The 21,968-nt window shown below is 44.4% G+C and overlaps 1 protein-coding gene across 2 annotated transcripts in view; it reads left to right on the top strand.

Annotated features, from left to right (window-relative positions):
• Nucleotides 1-21,968, top strand: part of SLC16A3 (solute carrier family 16 member 3) — a 64,782-nt gene that overhangs the window by 17,723 nt on the left and 25,091 nt on the right. For both annotated transcript variants that reach the window (XM_073606699.1, XM_073606698.1), the window contains one exon: nucleotides 15,775-16,016. In XM_073606699.1, coding sequence (XP_073462800.1) covers nucleotides 15,794-16,016 — 223 coding nt within the window. In that variant the 5' untranslated portion in view covers nucleotides 15,775-15,793. The remainder of the gene's footprint in view (nucleotides 1-15,774; nucleotides 16,017-21,968) is intronic.

Raw genomic sequence — 21,968 nt, 5'->3', positions numbered from 1 at the left:
CGTAAAGATTTGAAGCATGTTCCAAATCTAAAGTCCGTCAGATTTGCGACTGGAAAAGTCCGCTGAAGGTCCGGTGAAGCCCACACACAATCGGATTGTCTGCCGGATTTGGTCTGTCGGCGTCTGTCGGAAAAGTCCGGTTGAAAAGTCCGACCGTGTGTACGCTGCATAACCCTGCCTACAACCTCAACACTAACCTGCCATGTAATCCTAACACTAACCCTGCCTGCAACCTCAACACTAATCTGCTTTGTAGTCCTGACACTAAAGGCCCATACACGCGATACGAAAATCGGAAGAAAATTTTTGTCCAAAGAACAATCTGCCGATTTTTGGATCCTTAGTACGGTGCTTTTTCGACAGCCTATTCTGGTTTTTCGGCCGACAAAAGCTGGATGTGCAGACTATAACATTTTTGTCGTACGTGAAATCAACGTCTGATTTTATCCGATTAAATGCAAGACTCAGGTGGGTGTAACAAGATGTCCGCTTGCTGCCTTCTCACTGTATCCATACTGTGGACGAGTGCGGGGTGTAGCAAGATTCCGTTACAAAATCTGACGGGTTCCTAATACACAGGCAGGAAGGTGTGCTTAGTAAACCCCTCCTTCCCATCCTGACGACAACATTTTGCCTAGGCCTAGAAACCAGCAAGTAGCTGAAGAAATGTAAAACAAAAGGTTAAAACAAGTAAATAGAATATACTTTCCTATCTATTTACTAATGCTAGCAGCATAAGATCTAAAATAGCAAGTGCTGCTTTCTACATTTTATTCTTTGTTTTAGCACTCCAGTGGCCTTGTTAAAGTTTTGACATGATGATGTTGTCACCTTGTTTAAAGGGGTTGTAAACCCTCATTTTTTTTTTTTTTTAATAACAAACATGTCATACTTACCTCCAGTTCGTTTTGCACAGAGTGGCTCCGAACCTCATCTTCTGGGGTCCCTCAGCGGCGCTGGTGGCTCCTCCCCGCATCGAGTGTCCACGTTGGAGAAGTGCTCTCCTTAGTGGACACCCGTGTGGACGCGCTCCAGAGTCCCCCATCTGTGTCCATTCACACAGAATGCAGGACTCAGCATCCCCCTGGCGCCGCGTCATTGGATTTGATTGAAAGCAGCGGGAGCCAATGGCTGTGCTGCTATCCATATATCCAATCAGGACACGAGACACCAGCTACAGATGGTGTGCTCGTTCCCGGACGGAAGATGAGGGGCTGTAGCACTAAAAAAAGTTTTTTCACCTTAATGCGTAGAATGCATTAAGGTGAAAAACCATGAGGGTTTGCAACCCCTTTAAGCCTGTGTTTGTAGAAGGGACCCTCAAAAAAGAGGGAACACTTGTACCCCCCCGGTACAGAGAGACTTTAAAGGCGAACAATCAAATCAAAAATGTATAAAAACATATTATTTATTAGAAAAAATGCTTAAAAAATCATATTTATAAAAACATGATAACAATCTATACAAGACATTAGTGTAGAACAAGATTTGCATATAATAAATTCTCTACAGATTCAAAACTGAATACAAATTCCTCCATAAGCCTAACACGTTTCAGGACGATGTCCCTTCTTCAGAGGTGTTTTTTAGGAGAGAAAATGGGTATATTCAGTACTTGATTGTATAGAAAAATATGTAGATATATGCAAAAAAGAAAAAATAAATTTCTTGAAAGTTTAAATAAACTTCTGCCGCCAATTGTCCACCAAAAAAATGATGGACCCCGTCCGTGCTCAGAAAAGCCCACACAAAGGTCCCGGAAAGGGAGGATCACCACAGCACAGCCACAGGGGAACTTTTAGAGTGGATATGGGTCACAAATGGCTAAACTTATGCTTGTCCAAAAGAACAACGCCCTAGCCATTTGTGACCCATATCCACTCTAAAAGTTCTCCTGTGGCTGTGCTGTGGTGATCGTCCCTTTCTGGGACCTTTGTGTGGGCTTTTCTGAGCACGGACGGGGTCCATCATTTTTTGGTGGGCAATTGGCGGCAGAAGTTTATTTAAACTTTCAAGAAAATTATTTATTACTTTGTATTTTTTTGCATATATCTACATATTTTTCTATATTTTTCTACATTTTCTCTCCTAAAAAAACGCCTCTGAAGAAGGGACATCGTCCTGAAACGTGTTAGGCTTATGGAGGAATTTGTATTCAGTTTTGAATCTGTAGAGAATTTATTATATGCAAATCTTGTTCTACACTAATGTTTTGTATAGATTGTTACCATGTTTTTATAAATATGCTTTTTTAAGCATTTTTTCTAATAAATAATATGTTTTTATACATTCTTGATTGTTCGCTTTTAAAGTCCCTCTGTACCGGGTGGGGGTGGGGGTGGGGGGGGTATAAGTGTTCCCTCTTTTTTGAGGGTCCCTTCTACATTTTAATTTGGGATGTTGGCAATGCTTTATTGAGAATTTCATTTTTTATCTCTGTGGTTCACCACTATATTCATTTAAGTCTGTGTTTGGTATGCATATAAATATCCGGGGCAGGCCATGGGCATGCCATGAGCCTGTTTTTTGTTCCTTTTGCTTGAAAACAATAAATACGATTAAAACAGAAAAATAGCAAATGTTAATTGAGAGACAGGTTCTATCTGACTTGCTGCAGCTTCTAATGCACATTGTGAGAAGTTCACAGTGTGCAGTGATACCAGAGTAAGCACTTTTCAGTGAAGGAGAGGAGCCTGTACAATTGTGCAAGACTGAAGGGAAAGCTGGAGATCAGCTTTAATGATTTATTAATGAATGCAGCTGAACTGATTTGTGTTTTTTATATTTGCCTGGAGTTCATCTTTAAATAATTCAGTACTCCCATCATTAGGTTCCAATAACACCAAGTGGTATGGATATCCCTAAGTTAGGAACCCCTGATGTACAGTTCCTTTAAATTTTCCACTTGTTGTCATGTTACAACCAAAAACGTAATTGTGTTTTATTGGGATTTTATGTGATAGACCAACACAGAGTGGCACATAATTGCGAAGTAGAAGGAAAATGATAAATGGTTTTCACATTTTTTTTTACAAATAAATATGTGAAAAGTGTGGGGTACATTTGTATGGCGCCCCCCGGAGTCAATACTTTGTAGAACCGCCTTTTACTGCAATTACAGCTGCAAGTCTTTTTGGGGATGTCTCTACCAGCTTTGCACATCTAGAGAGGGACATTTTTGCCCATTCTTCTTTGCAAAATAGCTCAAGTTATTTCAGATTGGACCGAGAGCGTCTGTCAGCAGTTTTCAGGTCTTGTCACAGATTCTCAATTGGATTTAGGTCTGGACTTTGACTGGGCCATTCTAACACATGAATATGCTTTGATCTAAACCATTCCATTGTAGCCCTGGCTGTATTTTTAGGGTCGTTGTCCTGCTGGAAGGTGAACCTCCACCCCAGTCTCAAGTCTTTTGCCGACTCTAGTGCCCCACACACGAGCGGAAATTCAGCCAGCAAAAGTCCGATGAGAGCTGCTGGTCCGAAAATGCGACCGTGTGTATGCTCCATCGGACTTTTGCTGGCGGAATTCCAGCCAGCAAAAGATTGAGAGCAGGTTCTCAATTTTTCGGTCGGAAAAAGTTCCGATCGGACATTCCGATCGTCTGTACCAATTTCGATGCGCAAAATTCCTACGCATGCTCGGAAACAATTCGACACATGCTTGGAAGCATTGAACTTCATTTTCTCGGCTCGTCGTAGTGTTGTACGTCACCGCGTTCTTGGCAGTCGAAAGTTCAGCGAACTTTTGTGTGACCGTGTGTATGAGCGGAATTCCGTTGGAAAAAAACATCCAAGATTTTTCAGAAGGAAATTCTGCTCGTGTGTACGCGGCATCACAGGTTTTCTTCTAAGATTGCCCTGTATTTGGCTCCATCCATCTTCCCATCAACTCTGACCAGCTTCCCTGTCCCTGCTGAAGAAAAGCATCCCCACAGCATGACGCTGCCACCACCATGTTTCACAGTGAGGATGGGGAGGACACGTTTGCTGTGTCCACCACATGGCTTTTTGCAAATTGCAAACCGGACTTCTTATGACTTTCTTTCAACAATGGCTTTCTTCTTGCCACTCTTCCATAAAGGCCAGATTTGTGGAGAGCACGACTAATAGTTGTCCTGTGGACAGATTCTCCCACCAGAGCTGTGGATCTCTGCAGCTCCTCCAGAGTTACCATGGACCTCTTGGCTGCTTCTCTGATGAATGCTCTCCTTGCCCGGCCTGCCAGTTTAGGTGGACGGCCATGTCTTGGTAGGTTTGCAGTTGTGCCATACTCTTTCCATTTTCGGATGATGGATTGAACAGTGCTTCGTGGGATCTTCAAAGCTTGGGATATGTTTTTATAACCTAACCCTGCTTTAAACTTCTCCACAACTTTATCCCTGACCTGTCTGGTGTGTTCCTTGGCCTTCAAGATGCTGTTTGTTCACTAAGGTTCTCTAACAAACCTCTGAGGGCTTCACAGAACAGCTGTATTTATACTGAGATTAAATTACACACAGGTGGACTCTATTTACTGATTAGGTAACTTCTGAAGGCAATTGGTTCCACTAGATTTTAGTTAGGGGTATCAGAGTAAAAGGGGGCTGAATACAAATGCACGCCACACTTTTCACATATTTGTTTGTAAAAAAAAATTTGAAAACCATTTATCATTTTCCTTCCACTTCACAATTATGTGCCACTTTGTGTTGGTCTATCACATAAAATCCCAATAAAATTCCTTTTTACATTTTTGGTTGTAACAAAAATGTGGAAATGTCAAGGGGTATGAATACTTTTTCAAGGCACTGTAAACTCTCAGATACTATATTTCCTAGCCGTGGACTTCTTGCTCCTGATACACTGAATAGCTTAATATACTGTTTTGTTCATTGCCAACATTCTTCTTCTTTGTTGGTTTAGTATCAGACTTAGCCTTGTCTTAAAATAAAACATGGAGTGATCTCCAGAATCTGTCCAATATGAAGGGCCTACAAATCCACCCTCCCCTTCTATGGCTCTTAAATCCTCTAAATATTTTATCCACTTCTGATATAAGTAATTATCATCCTTCATCCCCAGCATCCACAGAAGTGACATAGAGCAGAGCACTCTGAATTATTAATATCGCCGCTGTTTACAAACGTGACCGAATCACATGATGGCGACTAGACAGCAGAGACGTGTTTTAAACAATCAGCCTCTGATTCCGTATAAATCTGTTCGGGTGCTTGTGGATTAACATAAACCATCTTTATAGTAAACATTACCCGCGTGCTGTAATACTCCAGCTCCATTCTGGATAGAACAGGCAAGGATAGGGCTCGTGCACACAGCCGTATGAGAATAATGCCGTGTACACACGGCCGGGCTTTCCGACCAAACTTGTCCGACGGAACAAATTCGTCGGACAATCCGACCGTGTGTGGGCTTCATCGGACCTGCAGCGGACTTTTTCGGTCGAAAATCAGACGGACTTTAGTTTTGGAACATGTTTCAAATCTTTCCGACGGACTCGAGTCCAGTCGAAAAATCTGCTCGTCTGTATGCTAGTCCGACGGATGAAAACCGACGCTAGGGCAGCTATTGGCTACTGGCTATCAACTTCCTTATTTTAGTCCGGTCGTACGTCATCACGTACGAATCCGTCAGACTTTGGTGTGATCGTGTAAAGGCAAGTCCGTTCGTTCGAAAGTACGTCGGAAAGACTGTCGGACCTTTTGATGCCGAAAAGTCCGCCAGTGTGTACACGGCATAAGGCTGGCAGCAAGATCCTTCATAAAAAGTGCCCTGTACGCTCGTAAGCCCTGTTCATACTGACATTAAAAACAAGTGTTTGCCACGTTTGAACAAACCTGTTGAGCAGGGGAGCGTCGCTCCTCTATGCTTCCCTGACTGCATTGGGAGCACCACAGGACTTTTCTTTTCTACAGTCATGGGAAAGAGATCTAAAAGCAGAACTCCCACCCAGAAGGGGAAATTCCAATTTAAGGCCTCCTTGCCCGCTCCTCTTTGACTTTTGGCAGTTTTTTTAGGGGGGTGGGGTTGGAAGTGGGCACCTAGTTTTGACAGGCACCCCACTTCCGCTCTGATTGCCCCCCTCCCTCCCTGCAGTCTTCTGGGACACATCAAAGGTCTCAGAAGACTGCAAGACGAATCGCAATGCTCAGCGCAGAGGGCACCTGGCTGTGAAGCCGCAAAATGTCACAGTCGGGTGCCCACAGTTAAGATGCCGGCGCCAACCATAAAAAAGGCAGTCCCCGTCACCCCCCGCGCCCTACCCCTCGGGTGAGCACAGCACAGTACAGGGGCGGATCCAGAGCCTGGTCTTGGGAGGGGCACTGCCAGAAAATACGTTTTTTGGGGGGGTAAATTTAACGGGGAAATGGCTGGTGTTAGCGCTTCAATCATCACAGCACCATGGTTGTTATGGTGTCAGGATGATTGAAGCGCATTATTACTATTATTACATGGTTATAAAAAATGAAATGGTTCAACTCACCATAGAATCAGTGGGAGCCCCGAGCATGTCACTTGCCACTGTCACCTGCCACACGTTGCGGATTGTCACTTGCCACGTCCCATGCCACACGTTGCAGAGTGTCACTTGCCACGTCCCATGCCACACATTGCAGATAGTCACTTGCCATATCCTATGCCACACGTTGCAGGTTGTCAATTGCCACGTCCCATGCCACACGATGCGGATTGTCACTTGCCACGTCCCATGCCACACATTGCGGATTGTCACTTGCCACGTCCCATGCCACACGTTGTGGATTGTCACTTGCCTGCTATAATTGTCTGCTGTGTCCCAGTCTGAATCCTGGTAAAGGTAAGTGTCTGTTTTATTAAAAGTCAGCAGCTAGAGTTTTTGTAGCTGCTGATTTTTATTTTTTCAAAAAACTGACTGGAGCTCCCCATTAACCCCTTCAATACTGGGCACTTTCACCCTCTTCCTGCCCAGGTCAATTTTCAACGTTCAGCGCTGTCACAAATTTAATGACAATTGCGCACTTTACACTGTAGATAGAGCTTTCTCTTGGTGGTATTTAATCACCACTGGGTTTTTTATTTTTTGCTAAACAAAGGAAAATTAAAAAAAAAAAACAAAACAAGTTTTTCTTAGTTTCTTTAAAAAAATGTTGCAAATAAGTAATTTTTCTCCTTGGCTGATGTGCGCTGATGAGGCAGCACTGATGGGCACTGATAGTCAGCACCGATAGGCTGCACCAATGGGCACTGATAGGCTGCACTGACAGGCATTGATTAGCAGCGCTGATGATCAGAACAATGATCACCGGTGCCCTGATTATCAATGTAAAAGTCACCTGTTACAGTTGCCAGTTACTGGCTCTCCTGTGACAGTGCGTGAGGAGAGGAATGCAGATAACCAGCAATTGTGTTTACATGTTAAGAGCTGTAATTGCACACTGCTGACCAGATAGTAAAGGGCCGCTGTGATTGGCCCTTTATCCCCATCTGTGACACAGCGATCACAGAATGTGCCAGCTGTGGGTGTGCCCACGGACGCCCTCCCTGAACTGGATGACCGCGCTGTAGCCATATTTTGGCTATAGTGCAGTCTGGAAGCGGTTAAGGTGATGTTCTCTCAGTCCCAGAAGGACAGAACCCTACTTTTTGCTCACATGGAATCCCTGGCGAGTAAGTATTTGGAAGGAGGTGTTAAACTCCTCACTGGATGGTACCAGATGTTCCCCCATGTATCAAATACAGAATTAAAGAGTTGATGCAGCCTATTGGCTGCTAGCATGCAGCTATTCCCACCTAGAGCCCTCCGTTGCTAGGATGCAGGCAACTATTTTCACCTGGTTTCCTTTGTTGCTAGGATGCAGGCAGCTATTTCCACCTAGTGCCCTTCCTTGCTTGGATGCAGGCAACTATTCCCACTATTGGTAGGATGCGGCAGCTATTCCCACCTAGCATCCTCCTCTGTTACTAGGATGCAGGCAACTATTCAGATCGGGGGGGGGGGGGGGGGGGGGAGTTCTGTAGTTCTAACACACTTCCTGTCTTGGGTGACAACTCTGTTCCTTTATAGATACAGTAGAGTAGTGAATGTTGTCACCGTCGGACAGGAAGTGTGTTATTGGCAGGATCACCGGTTGTAAATAAAGGAAAATAAATCCTTCTCTTTTTGAGTTTAGTTACACTTAATGCTATCCAGTAAAACTGCAACTTTTGAAAGTTGCATGATTCACTCTGTTTGCCCCTAATGTTCTTATGTCACTGAGAGCAACACCTGATTAAGTATGATGGCTAATGGTGTCATACAAGATTCGATTGTATTATCTGATCGATGTGAATTTTGATAAAAAAAAACTATTTTGCAAATAATCAAATAGGCCTAACTTCTCTTCCGATCATCGATCACTTTGCATTGCACTGAGATACTTTGTTTATTATTATGATTGTATTTCAATCAAATCAAGCAAGATTATTTGGTGGAAATAGAGATATGATTGATAACGATTGATCAAAATGCACTTTCATAAGTAGGACCTATCGATCGATTAGGTTGTCGTTTACATATCGATTATTCTTATTGGAAGAGATTGATTAGAAAAAAAAAAATTTATCTAAGGGTGTATGGCCGCCATTACACAGTAAATGATAAAGCTCATGGCACACAACCAGGAAGATTTATTCGCAAAGTAGATTTTGTCACGGGATATTTTGGCGCAGTATAAATTGTCATCACTTTTTCAGATGAATTTTGATTGTATTTTGTTAGTATTTCTGTGGTGTATAGAGTATATTGCTTAGATGATAAAGTATTTATTTCTTGGGATGCTTTTTTTGTTTAAAAGTATATCTGAAGGAAAAATTCTTCTTCTTTGTTTTCTTTTTTTTTTAGTTTTGGATGAAGCAGGAAAGGATTAGAATTAGAAGCCCTGTCAGGTTTTTAATTGCTGGGGAGATTCAATTCACCTTCTCTATTTGTCCCCTATGACCAATGTCACATGAACAGAAAGGGACATCCAAACTGTGACACCTGTCACTGGAACAGGAATAGAAAGAACATCTTCCCATAGGGACATGTGTTCTTGTGACAATATATACCCTAACCTTGGAGAACAGTATTCCTGGTGTGTCACCAGAACAAGCATCAGGGGAAATCTCCCCAAATAAAACAACAAAAATCTGATGGGCTTACTTCATTCCTTATCCTTTCCAATATTGACAGATGTTAACAACACAGTAACGACTCTTTCACACTGGTGGTAATGCTTACCGCCCTCGGAAAAGCGGTCTCTGATGGATCACTTTTTGGTATAAAGGGTGGTATAGCAACACCTGGCAGGCATTCAGGAGGTATTGCCTTTTTTTTAAACCCTTCCCCCAGCCTATTGTAATAGTTCAATGTGTGTTATCCCGGGTGGACGTCCTGTGACGTCCTCCTGCTTGCGTGCCCTAGGAGCCACTCAGCGGCCTGATCTGTGACCCGATGTGTCCAACAGACATCGTGGAACACAGGTCATTGTACTGGGCCACTGTGCATGGCACTGGTACCCTGTGATTGCTGTGACCAAGCACAGTGATCATATGTCAGTTGCAAACAATGGCTAAACAGACCCCCTGACATCTCACATCTGAGACAGAGAAAGGAATTGAGGACATTCCTTTCTCTATAGCATCAGCTACACTGAAGATGAATGAACAGGAGACAGCGGTTCCTATTCATTCATAAACGGAAGCATAGTAAACACAATTTACTATGCTCAGTTATCAATGGACACAGGAGTGATCAGTACCGATCACTCACTTTGTCCTTTCAAAAAAGGAACAGGACGGTAAACTACATATTTACCGGCCCCTTCCTCCGCTCTCCATCTTGACACATGCCCTGTACCCGTGGCAGCCGGAGGGACAGAGGAGCCAGCAGTGAGAAAGAGCAGGAGGGTGGCATAGTGACGGAAGGGGAACACTGGGGGAATCTGAAGCAGGCAGAACAGGGAGGGGGATCGGTGCAGGAGGGAGAAATTAAAGGAACGATGCCCTGTGTCTGAGTCTCTCCCTGCAGCAGCTGGAAGCTGGCGGGAGGGAGAGAAACCAGCTTTCAGCTGCTGCAGAGAGCCGCACAGAGCATTGTTCTGTAATTGCCCCTCCGCGCCGATTCCCCCTGCTGTTTAAGTCCCAATGTGTGCCTGGGCCCCCTACAGGAGGACCGGTGGTCCTGCCTGTAGCATGTGATAGCTGTGGCCAATCACCAATGCCACAACAGTAAACAATGGCACATAAATGGATGCCATTCACAGTGTAAAAATGATTTCTCATACAGTGATCATCACTGCAATAAGCAATCATAGTGTAAAAAAAATAATAATCCTGATCACCTTCCCAGAGCAGTACAGTGTCACTATGGTGACACTGTACTGCTTTGGGAAGGTGATCAGAATTTTTTATTTTTTTATACACTTTGCTTATTGCAGTGATGATCACTGTATGAGAAATAATGTTTACACTGTGAATGGCATCCATTCATGTGTCATTGTTTACTGTTGTGGCATTGGTGATTGGCCACAGCTATCACATGCTAATAGAAATTGTTTTCCTTTTTTACGATTTATTTATTTTTTTTTTTACATATTGTCACCAGAGCAGTACAGTGTCACTATAATGACACTGCACTGCTCTGGTGACAGTATGTAAAAAAAAAAGGAAAACAATTTCTATTTATTCATCGAAATTAATAGGCTGCCCTATGCATGTAGCACAGAACACAAAATATGAACAAAACATGCATAAATGCCTGACGGCATACAGTACATTCCCGAAACGCTCAGGTGTGAATGGGGCCTAAAGCCTGCACCACTGTGCCACAACCATGTGCATTGCAGTTAAATTGGTCGCTTTCGGCAGGCGGTAAAGAGGGTTTAATTCCTGCCGCAGCTGCAAAGCATCGTGGTCATGACATATATACACCCCCCTCCGGTGCCTTTGCAGCTTAAGGTATATACTGTATATTAAGAAAAATTAACTCAAGCTCTACCGCTGTATAGTGCAAATTGGTGTGCAGAGTGATCAGTGCTCTGGCTGAATAAATTCACAGTGATTCCATAACAAGTACAAGCCGGCAACTCGACAGCTTCTCCATAGAAAAATTTATTTTAGCATCATAGCAATATCATCACCACTTGACGCGTTTCGGCCTAAGCCTTCAATAATAGCATCATGATGAAGGCTTAGGCAGAAACGCGTCAGTTTTGGAGTATGTTACTGCTATGATGCTAAAATAAAGTTTTTTCTATGGAGAAGCTGTCTCGTTGTCGGCTTGTACTCTTTAAATACTGTATATAGTTATATATACAGTATGTATTTTATTGAGTATATTAAATTATATATATATGAAATGTATTCAGTTCAGTGATTATTCATTTTATTCAATTCCATTTAAATGTTGGATGAGCTTGGTTGTTATATCCCTTCTTCTGTGGGGGCTGATATTATAAGCAGTTTGGTCACTTGTCTGCGTTAACGTTTTTTTGTATCTATAAGGCATTAATCTTTATCCATTTAAAATTGAACCATGGTTTCTAGGCAACCATACAAACCTAAAAAAAAGTGGCTCACGAGGATAAATAGAATCTGTAAACATAATGGACAAGCAGTGACTAAGATGACAAGCTCATTGACTCTTCTATGGTGTAGGCTAGATGAAAGGCTTTCCATTTACTTGTTGGTGTTCAAAGGGTCGTTTTGCCGGAATCACTGCACTCCCTCCGCTGGGAAGTCTTTCTGCTGTTTCCTGCAATATAAAATAAATAAAAAATGCATCAGAAAGAATGAGACCCCATTATAAAGGCTGTGGCTTGTCAGTGGACCTGGGGATTCAGGGTAGACATCTTACCACCCACATCTAGAAGGCACTGAGTGACTCGGCTCATTGACATCCAAGACTTAAAACAATGTTGGGCAGACTATCTCTTCAGAGAAGGGGTTACCACTGGTCTATAACCACCTGGATCTCCACTCCTGAATTGTTTTAATTAGGGTTGCACCAATACCGTTTTTTTTTATCAGCGAGCACAAGTACCGATACTTTGGGTCAAGAACTCGCACATATACTTTGTAGTGTAATTTGCATCAATACAAAAAAAATTGATGCAAATTGCACTGCAAAGAATGCAGTGCGATTCCTGTCTAAAACGCATGCGATTTCCCCCCACTGCAACTGTGTGTGTATTGAAAGGGAAAAGCACCTTCTAGTGGGCAGTTTATAAATGTTAGAACTCACAGTACATATGGCCACATGCAAAATAATCGGTATAGGTGTCCTGGGGCGCCCATTGTAGCAAATCAGGACTGGAGAAGTTCCAGGACCCTGTGGGTATAGGGTGGAAGTAATGTCAGCGCTGGAGAAGTTCCGGGACCCAGTGGGTATAGGTTGGAAGTGATGTCAGGGCTGGAGAAGTTCCGGGACCCTGTGGGTATAGGGTGGAAGTGATGTCAGGGCTGGAGAAGTTCCTGGGACACTATGGGTATAGGGTGGAAGTGATGTCAGGGCTGGAGAAGTTCCTGGGACCCTGTGGGTATAGGGTGGTAGTGATGCCAGAGCTGGAGAAGTTCCAGGACCCTGTGGATATAGGGTGGAAGTGATGCCAGGGCTGGAGAAGTTCCGGGACCCTGTGGGTATAGGGTGGAAATAATGCCAGGGCTGGAGAAGTTCCGGGACCCTGTGGGTATAGGGTGGAAGTGATGTCAGGCCTGGAGAAGTACCGGGACTCTGTGGGTATTAGGTGGAAGTGAAGTGAGGGCTGGAGAAGTTCCAGTAACCTGTGGGTATAAGGTGGAAGTGATGTTAGGGCTGGAGAAGTTCCAGGACCCTGTGGGTATAAGGTGGAAGTGATGTCAGGGCTGGAGAAGTTCCAGGACCTTGTAGGTATAGGGTGGAAGTGATGTTATGGCTGGAGAAGTTCCAGAACCCTGTGGGTATAGGGTGGAAGTGACGTCAGGGCTGGAGAAGTTCCGGAACCCTGTGGGTATAGGGTGGAAGTGATGTCAAGGCTGGAGAAGTTCCAGGACCCTGTGGGTATAGGGTGGAAGTGATGTGAGGGCTGGAGAAGTTCCGGGACTCTGTGGGTGTAGGGTGGAAGTGATGTCAGGGCTGGAGAAGTTCCAGGACCCTGTGGGTATAGGGTGGAAGTGATGTGAGGGCTGGAGAAGTTCCGGGACTCTGTGGGTATAGGATGGAAGTGATGTCAGGGCTGGAGAAGTTCCTGGGACCCTGTGGGTATAGGTTGGAAGTGATGCCATGGCTGGAGAAGTTTCGGGACCCTTTGGGTATAGGGTGGAAGTGATGTCAGGCCTGGAGAAGTTCCAGGACACTGTGGGTATAGGGTGGAAGTGATGTTAGGGCTGGAGAAGTTCCGGGACTCTGTAGGTATAGGGTGGAAGTGATGTCAGGGCTGGAGAAGTACCGGGACCCTGTGGGTATAGGGTGGAAGTGATGTCTGCTTGGGGGCAGACCGTCTCTACATCTCCTTTAGCCCTGTGAGCACCTTCAGCGGCCTGTGCATGCAGGCTCTATGTACTGTGAGTTCTAACTTTTTTTAAAGTGCCCACTAGATGGCTCTTTAATCCCTTTCTATACACACACACACACACACTGGAGCAGTGGGGTAAATAGCATGCGATTCGGACAGGAAACACAGCATTCCTGTTCAAATCGCATGCGACTCTTTGCAGTGCGATTTACGCCCATTCATTTTGCATTGATGAAAATTGCACCTCAAAGTATCGGTTTCTGTATCGAGAGCATTTGGGCGAGTACCGATACTCACACAAATGCTTGGTATTGGCACCAGTGCATCTCTAGTTATAATGAAGCACCTTTACCTCTTATGAATTATTTCATTTATTACTTATTTGTATTCTCTCCCTGTCAAAGCAGAAGTGTCAGTCTGAGTGTCGGGCTGTAAGAGCCCCACAGAGTATGTCCTCTCTCTCTCTTGCCTGAGTGCAGTGCCGATAGTTGACTCGCACTAAATGGTTGTGGAGTCAGGAATGCAAGAAAGAAAACCAACAGCTTTGTTAATTGGGTGCTCAGACTTCCTCTAGCAGCCTGGACAGAGTGTCAGTTAGACCTGAGGTCAGGAAGGGAGCAGATTTCATGGTCAGCCTCATAGCCTAACACTGGGCTAGCATGTCCTGAAAGGGAGAGAATACAAGTAAATAAGAGCACACACCTCCTAAGAGGGAAAGCTGCACTACTATTAAATATTATTACCAGCTTAAAGCAAACATGTGCTTTCCCCAAGCTGAGAAACGCCACAGGGTCATTTATTTCCCCTTCCCCATCCATTGTTACTTAGTTTCTCCATTTAGCAACAACTCTGAATAAAAAGAACCCAGTGCTTACTCAGAGCAGAGGACTCACTCCCCTCCCCATATGAGAGCTTTGAGCCAATCACCAAGCATCTTTGCTGTCATGTGGGATGAAGCAGAGTGAACTACATGCTTCCAACACCCAGGGGTATATCTTCCAACACCCAGGGGTAGGGGTATACCTTCCAACACCCAGGGGTATACCTTCCAACACCCAGGGGTATACCTTCCAACACCCAGGGGTATACCTTCCAACACCCAGGGGTATACCTTCCAACACCCAGGGGTATGTCTTTCGACACCCAGGGATATGTCTTCCAACACCCAGGGGTATGTCTTCCAACACCCAGGTGTATGTCTTCCGACACCCAGGGGTATACCTTCCAACGCCCAGGGGTATACCTTCCAACGCCCAGGGGTATACCTTCCAACACCAAGGGGTATACCTTCCAACACACAGGGGTTTACCTTCCAACACCCAGGGGTATATCTCTGTGCTCCCAATGGGGGAATGAAGGAAAGGTAAGTATGGGCGGCTGGGAAGAGGGCCGGTTAACTGACCTTGTCGCTTTCCTCTACATGGGCATGACAAAGGTTCACTTTAAGTGTGGAGATTCAGAGATTGTTAAAAAGTCAATTCCGAACTGGTTCTATGGTGGTGTATTATTTCCTAAAAATAGCCTTACACATTGTAGTCTGATTTTGTTCAATCTTTAGATCTACAAAGAACTATGCAGAGTTATAGCCTGCCTTATTGGATACAAATAGGATGCAATATCACATCGTTTTGGCGGGTCTAAATGAGGTTGTACAGAGATTGTACAGTCAGTGTGTATTGTGTATGATGCCCTTGGTTTCAGCAGGTTTTCTAAGTCCTATGGACCAGCTGTCACAAACCCTTGACTGAAAGGGGTATACTTAAAGCAGATTCATTGGGGCAGGGGATGGAGGATGTCCTTGAAATCATGGATGAGCTTGAGTTTAGCTTGGGTTCGGTTCAAACCCATGTTAAGATGAACCTGAAAGGAAGTTGTCAGGCCCATCAATTTCGGCTGAGGCATTCCCCGACCTGCAGCTGCATGCACATAAATAGACAGATATGCTTGTTGTGGCATCATTGACCTAATTTGCTGGCTTCTCAGCAGATCGGGTAGAGTGATTTGGCTATGTGGTCAGTGATGTCACCAGCACTCCCAACCCTTCGATTACATGCAGCTGCAGAGCAGGGGAATGCCTCGGCCACAGTTGATTGGCCAGGCACTGACAGCTTCCTTCTGGGTTCGGCCAAACACGGGTTAGGCCTGAACCCAAGCCAAACCCAAGCTCACCACTATTTAAAGTAAGAATAAAGAATAATAGCATTGCTGGGTGAGTCTGTTCACAAACATGCATAACCATAGGGAATTGTTCCTTGTAATCACATTACCCTCTGTATTTCTTACAGGCAGTCGGAGTAGAGCATCATGGGAGCGGTGGTTATAGACGACAATCCAAGTCCAATAAAGGCCCCTGATGGCGGCTGGAGCTGGGCCGTGCTCTTCGGATGTTTTGTCATCACCGGGTTCTCCTATGCCTTTCCTAAGGCAGTCAGCGTGTTTTTTAAGGAACTTATCAGAGAATTTGGGGTCGGATACAGTGACACAGCCTGGATTTCTTCCATCTTACTCGCTATGTTATATGGAACAGGTGAGTGCTTGTCAGACGCATCTAATTATACATATATCAAGTGTAGGGCTGCAACTAACGATTATTTTCATAATCGATTAGTTGGCCGATTATTGTTTTGATTAATCGGTTAATAACCTTAAAAAAAAAATGTGGTGTATAATTTAGTTAATATGTAAAGTTTTAAAAAAAGGCCATTTTTTTTTTTGAATTTGGGGAAGAGAGAGAGCTGCTTGAGTGAACCAGAGTGAGCAGAGTCGCGTGGTCGGAACGATAAGGGGATGGCTTTTCACCTCTTTGGGCAAGGAGTTGTAGCACCAAGGTGCTCTACAGTAAGCTATAGTACTTTGAGAATATTCCAGTTGAGCCCATAATTTGACGTCTCAATGTCTTTTCCAATCGATAAGTCTACCCAAGTGAACTGCCTGGTAATACTTGCGTCTGTCCGGCACTGCCAACCCTCCAAATTGTTTGGGCAAGACGAGCTGACTTCTCTCTAGACATGGGCATTTGTGAGACCAAATAAAGTAAAAAAATGCGGCCTGGACCTGTTTGAAGTAGTTAGAGGGGATACATATTGACAAAGCTTGTAGAAAATATAGGAATTTAGGAAGGATACTCATTTTGAGGATATTGCAACGACCAAACCACTAATGGAGTCCCGTATTCCATTTGGTTAGGAGGGCTCAGACTTTTTTCAGGAGCGGAGGGAAGTTTAGTTCGAATATCCTTGATACTTTGGAAGGAATGAGTGTGCCCAGATATGTCAGCGCAGAATCATTCCATTTTAAATTTAAAGCTCGTCTGGAGTGAAAGAAGCGGTTGTGGAAGACCAATTCCCATCGCCTCAGATTTGGTTAAATAGATTTTTAGATTACCTAGGGCCTCAAATCTCTCAAATTCCTTAAGGAGGTTCGGGAGCGAAATTACGGAGTTCGTAAAGGAAAAGAACATGTCATCTGCATACGCCGAGATCTTCTGTTGGGTACCTTCTACATCTATGCCATTGATATCCAGGTTTAAACGTATGGCACAGATGAAGCAGAATGAACTACAATTGTAAAGCACCATATCATGGGTCTTTCAAAGCCTCACCTGTCTCTCTAGTGCTCAGTGTATCAGGTGACATCATATTTGTGTGCCCAGCAGAAAGGACTGTGGGATGAGTAGTTCTCCCGCCAGATAATTGCTATACCTGATTATGTGTCCGGACTACATATCCCAGGGATCTTTGCTACTGTTAGGAAGATTGCTGGGAGTAGCTATAAAAGAAGAGGAAAGCCTGCACGGCGCTCTCTTCCTTCCGGGCCTGGCGCAAGCAGGACCTCTCTGTGAAACACAGAAGGGGTGGTTGAGGCCTACCACCTGGAGTTCCACCCTCCAGCCAGTAACCTGAGGAGCCTAGCGCTGTCATTTGCTGTCAGACATCCTTCCAGCACCACTCTGGTCGCCTGCCTCTCGGTGTGTATCAAGCTTCACATCGGGAGATTGAGACAGTGGATCCGCTGCATGAGTGTCGCTGCAAGAGATCATGTGCGGAAGACATCAGAGCGGTCTGGACTTTGGTGAGAGGGCAAATCGTCCAACCTTTATCCATCCTCTGTCACAGTTACACTGGGACACCGTGCACAGACACCTTCACGCCAGGAATACTTTGCTGAATCTATTTGAATATTGTGTTTAAGACAACTCTAGCCTTCCACACTACAAGAAATCCAGTTTACCACTACACCTAATCGAATTACAGTTAACGAGCTCCCACGTACCGTGAAGAACATCAGATCTGCAACGTGGACTTTATTGCCATTACTGATAAAAGGGCCCCTCCTTATATTATCATTCTTAAAACTGCTCTCCCTCCTTATGATGGCAGTATAGGCTGGCCAGATTTCATCTCTTTCCGAGTGTCAGTACAGTCGGTTAGCTGTAACATCCTTTTGGGAGGTAACCCTATTTCTCAAGGAAGTGTTTATACAGTATTCTCTTGTGCCCTTTTGGAGGAATTCTTTTGCTTAGTTGGCACTGTTGCCAATACTCAGCAGATCTATTACCACCCCTTCTCTTTTGTAACAACGTTCTTCTTTATTGGTTCCAGTAAAATAGTCTTAGAACCTAAATAAGCAGTGTCTGATTTATTACTCCACAGCAAACAAGGATGTCTGAACCCAGAGTGTCAGGTGGGTTGGAATGTTCACTAGGTCACAGCTGCCCAGATGAGCAGGTAAATCTAAGCAGTCCTCTAGGGGGCCGTGCTACACATAGAAAAGGCTCCAGTGATAGGGCGAAGAGGAGGGGTGACAGTGGGTAGCCCTGTCGTGTCCCATTAGTAATTTTGAAGCACTCCGACAGGCCCCAGTTGGCTCTGACCCAAGCTGTGGGGTGTGAGTATATTAGAAATCCACTGGAGCATGTTCTGGCATAGCGCAGGACTGAAAGCATGAATTTCCAGTTTACCCTGTCAAAGGCCTTCTCAGCGTCCATGCCCAGAAATATACACTAGGTTTGGGATGTGTTGACGATATGTAGTAAATTAAGGACTTTTGTCATATTGTCTCGCTTCACGGGTTGGCACGAAGACTACTTGGTTTAAATGGATCAGATGTGGTAGATGTTGAATTCTAGTGGCTAAAATCTTTGTGAAAAGTTTGAGGTCAACATTAAGCAGTGAAATCAGTCTATAGCTCCCTTAAGAGGCTGGATCTTTGCCCTCTTTAGGAATCACAGATATGTGAGCCTGTAGGGTATCTGCAGAAAAAGATGAGTCCCACCACGTTAAACAGTTTTACCATGAATGGGCCGATAGAGGGTAAGAGGGTCTTATAATATTGTATAGTGAAACCATCCGGTGCTTTCCCTGGTTTAGTTGCCCCTATAGCGCCTTGAAGTTCCTCCATTGTGATGGGATCTTCCAGTGCCTCACTAGCCTCAGTATATAGTTGGGCATGTGGGAGAAAGATAGATACGAATACGCTCTTACTCGGTCTTGCGATGGGATCTCATGTTTCAAATTATATGAAGAGTCATAAAAGCTCTGAAATTCCCTAACAATGAGTTGGGGCATCACAACAGTCCTGTTGGCGGTGTTATGTACGATAAATGGCCAATTTCTGTTCCCTAAGGGACGTAGCTAACATTCTGCCACATTTACCACCCGATTCATATATTTTCCGATAAATCTGTAATGCTGCCTTAGCCTTCAACTGCAACAGGTCTGTAATTTTTGCATGCAGGGTTAAAAGTTCCTTCTCTAAGGGGGATGACGGTGCATGTTTATGTCGAGCTTCTAAGACCCGTAGGTCGTCAAGTAATGATGTTAACTGTTTTGTACGTTGTTTCTTGATCCTTGATCTGTGTTTACTAAGAACACCGCCTTCCAGACAATACCGGGGTCACATTCTGACGGATCATTGGTTTGAAAATAAAAATTTAGTTCTCTGGTGACATCAGTAAGCACCTCCTTGTCTCGTAGGAGGCTTTCATTAAGCTTCCAGCATTTGGTCTTAGACGTAAGGGTGTCGGTGAGAGCGTAGGACAGGAACACCGGGGAATGGTCGGACCATGTAATGGAGCCTGTGGTGGAGGTTCGTACAGCATGTAGTTGAATATGAGGGAGTAATTAACGCAGGCCCACTAAAGGTTTGGCCTAAAGTAACAGAATAATATGCCACCCTAGAGAGGGAGGGAAACGACCCATCACTCCCAAAGACCTTGTCTGGAAAAAATGTACTAGGAAGCTTCTAGTGGCAGACTATGAAGCATAAACATTGAGGCACAAAAACCACATAATCATGAGGGATGTTGCACCCGGTGAATAACCAGTTTAAGGACACGTATATGGGCAAACCATGGAAGGATATGATATCTCTACAGTGTGCAGAAGACAGGCTGAGCTTTTTTTTAAACTTAGGAGGGGGGAAGAGAAAAATGAAAAAAAGAGCTGGGCCCAGAGCACAGTGACCGGGCCGTCAACGACAGCTCTTGATCCCTGCTAAAGATCGGCAGCCAGCAGGACCAGTTCCTGATCATGTGACCACTGTGACACCAAATCACAGTGGTCACATGATCGGCCGATTCCGCCTACCCCTACATAAAGACCCTGTTAAAGGGACACCAGGACTGGGCGGTAAGTGGTTAAGTAACATGCAGGCAGGCTGTTCCGCCATGATAGTGGTGTGTCCTGTGGCTGAGCCCTGTGTGCTATCTCTATATCATGTAGAGGATGGGGACAGCGTAATCCAGTTTGGCATAACTCCCAGCAGCCGGCTGGATACAGATTGATTGTACAGGAGGTCACGAAATCTAAAAGACAGCTGGACCAGTTGTCTGCCTCGCTAGACGTGTCATTTACAGAGAACGTTCCCTTCTTTTGTCTCGGTAACTCTAAGAAATTTTGCCTAATATTTTTTATTGAGGATAAATGGATCATTGTCTTTTGGGCTGCTGTTTACTAAAAAGACATTTGCTTTGTTTTAAAAAGCACATTTTTTGCAGAGTGCGGCTAAGCACACGAACAACCATTTTTGCTGAATGGCCATTTACAATGGGATTAATGCGCCACAATTTTGAGTTAAGCATTTGGCTCGCGGTTGCAGGGCAGCCCCATTGACTTGGTCAAGTTTGACAGGTGTTTCCACATGTCAACAAAAACGAAAAAGCAGAAGGCGCCACCATCTTAGTGTATCCATTTATTTAAAACATCAAACCAAAGGTTAAAATACACTCACAAAGGTAGGGAAGATTAGGTTCTGGCCAGGCTTCTGTAAGATGGCAGCCGGGAGGCAGCTGAGTTTTCCTATTGTCATCCAGCTGAGGAGAGATACTTGGCTCAGATGGTCTCCACCTAGGATTGCCACCTCATCCCTTTAAACCCGAACACATACACATTACACAGGTTCTAAGGCTAATTTAATGCAGATAGGGCACAGAGTTTAATTACCACCTTAATCATCCACAGGACCTGTGTAATTAATATGTGTTCGGGTTTAAAGGGATGAGGTGGCAAGCCTATGTCCACCTGCACGAGCCATAACCACTCTGGAACGCAAGCCAGTGCTAGAGCTGGAACGGGAAGTGACGTCACAAGGATGTGGGTGGTGCCCCATGTCATCTTGACATTTAGTGTTAAAGTGGTTGTAAAGGCAGAAGGTTTTTTTTTTTTTTTTATCCTAATGTACAGGTATTCTATGCATTAAGATAAAAAGCCTTCTGTGTGCAGCAGCCCCCCTCATACTTACCTGACGTCCATTTAGATCCAGCGATGTTGCATGAGAGACTCGGCTTTCAGGGACTCCCCTACTCATTGGCTGAGATAGTAGTGCGGGGCCACTGGCTGTCATTCAAAGTCAGTGAGCCAATGAGGAGAGAAAGGGGGCGGTGCCGGGCCTCGGCTTTGTGTTTGAGAAGAGGAGGATCTGGGCTGCTCTGTGCAAAACCACTGCACAAAGCAGGTAAGTATAACATGTTTGTTATTTTTAACAAAAAAAAAAAACAGACTTTAGTATCACTTTAAATTTGCAGCAGTTTGTGAACAGCCCCCTCCCGCTGAAAACTTTAGGTGGGTGACCGAAGAGCGGTAAAACCATGACTCAAACACCGCTTTTTACTGCTCCTGGGCCACCCATATGAAAGAGGCCTAGGTGCAACTTTGGGCAAAATAACAAATGAGCGCATACCTCCCAACATTTTGAGATGGGAATGAGGGACACCTACTAGAAAACATATGTAGGCATAGAACACGCCCCCTGCCACACCCCCTTAAAGGAGAATTAACCAAAAAAAAGGTCAGTTAAACCCACGAGGGCTTTTTTTTAACCACTACTATTCCTTTATATTGGCTTTTAAAATTTACAAATGCAGCAATTAAGAAATTGGATGAATGGTTTAGCGTTGGGAAACACTTTTTGAAAGTTAAAAAGTGCATTTTATATACAACTATATAGCCCAAACCAAATTGAGGGACAAATGCGGAGGAAA

The sequence above is a fragment of the Aquarana catesbeiana genome, linkage group LG12, assembly GCF_042186555.1.
Source record: "Aquarana catesbeiana isolate 2022-GZ linkage group LG12, ASM4218655v1, whole genome shotgun sequence".
In the NCBI taxonomy this organism is placed as follows: Eukaryota; Metazoa; Chordata; class Amphibia; order Anura; family Ranidae; genus Aquarana; species Aquarana catesbeiana.
Note: the sequence above shows the minus strand (reverse complement) of the source record. Positions and strands in the feature narration are given on the sequence as shown.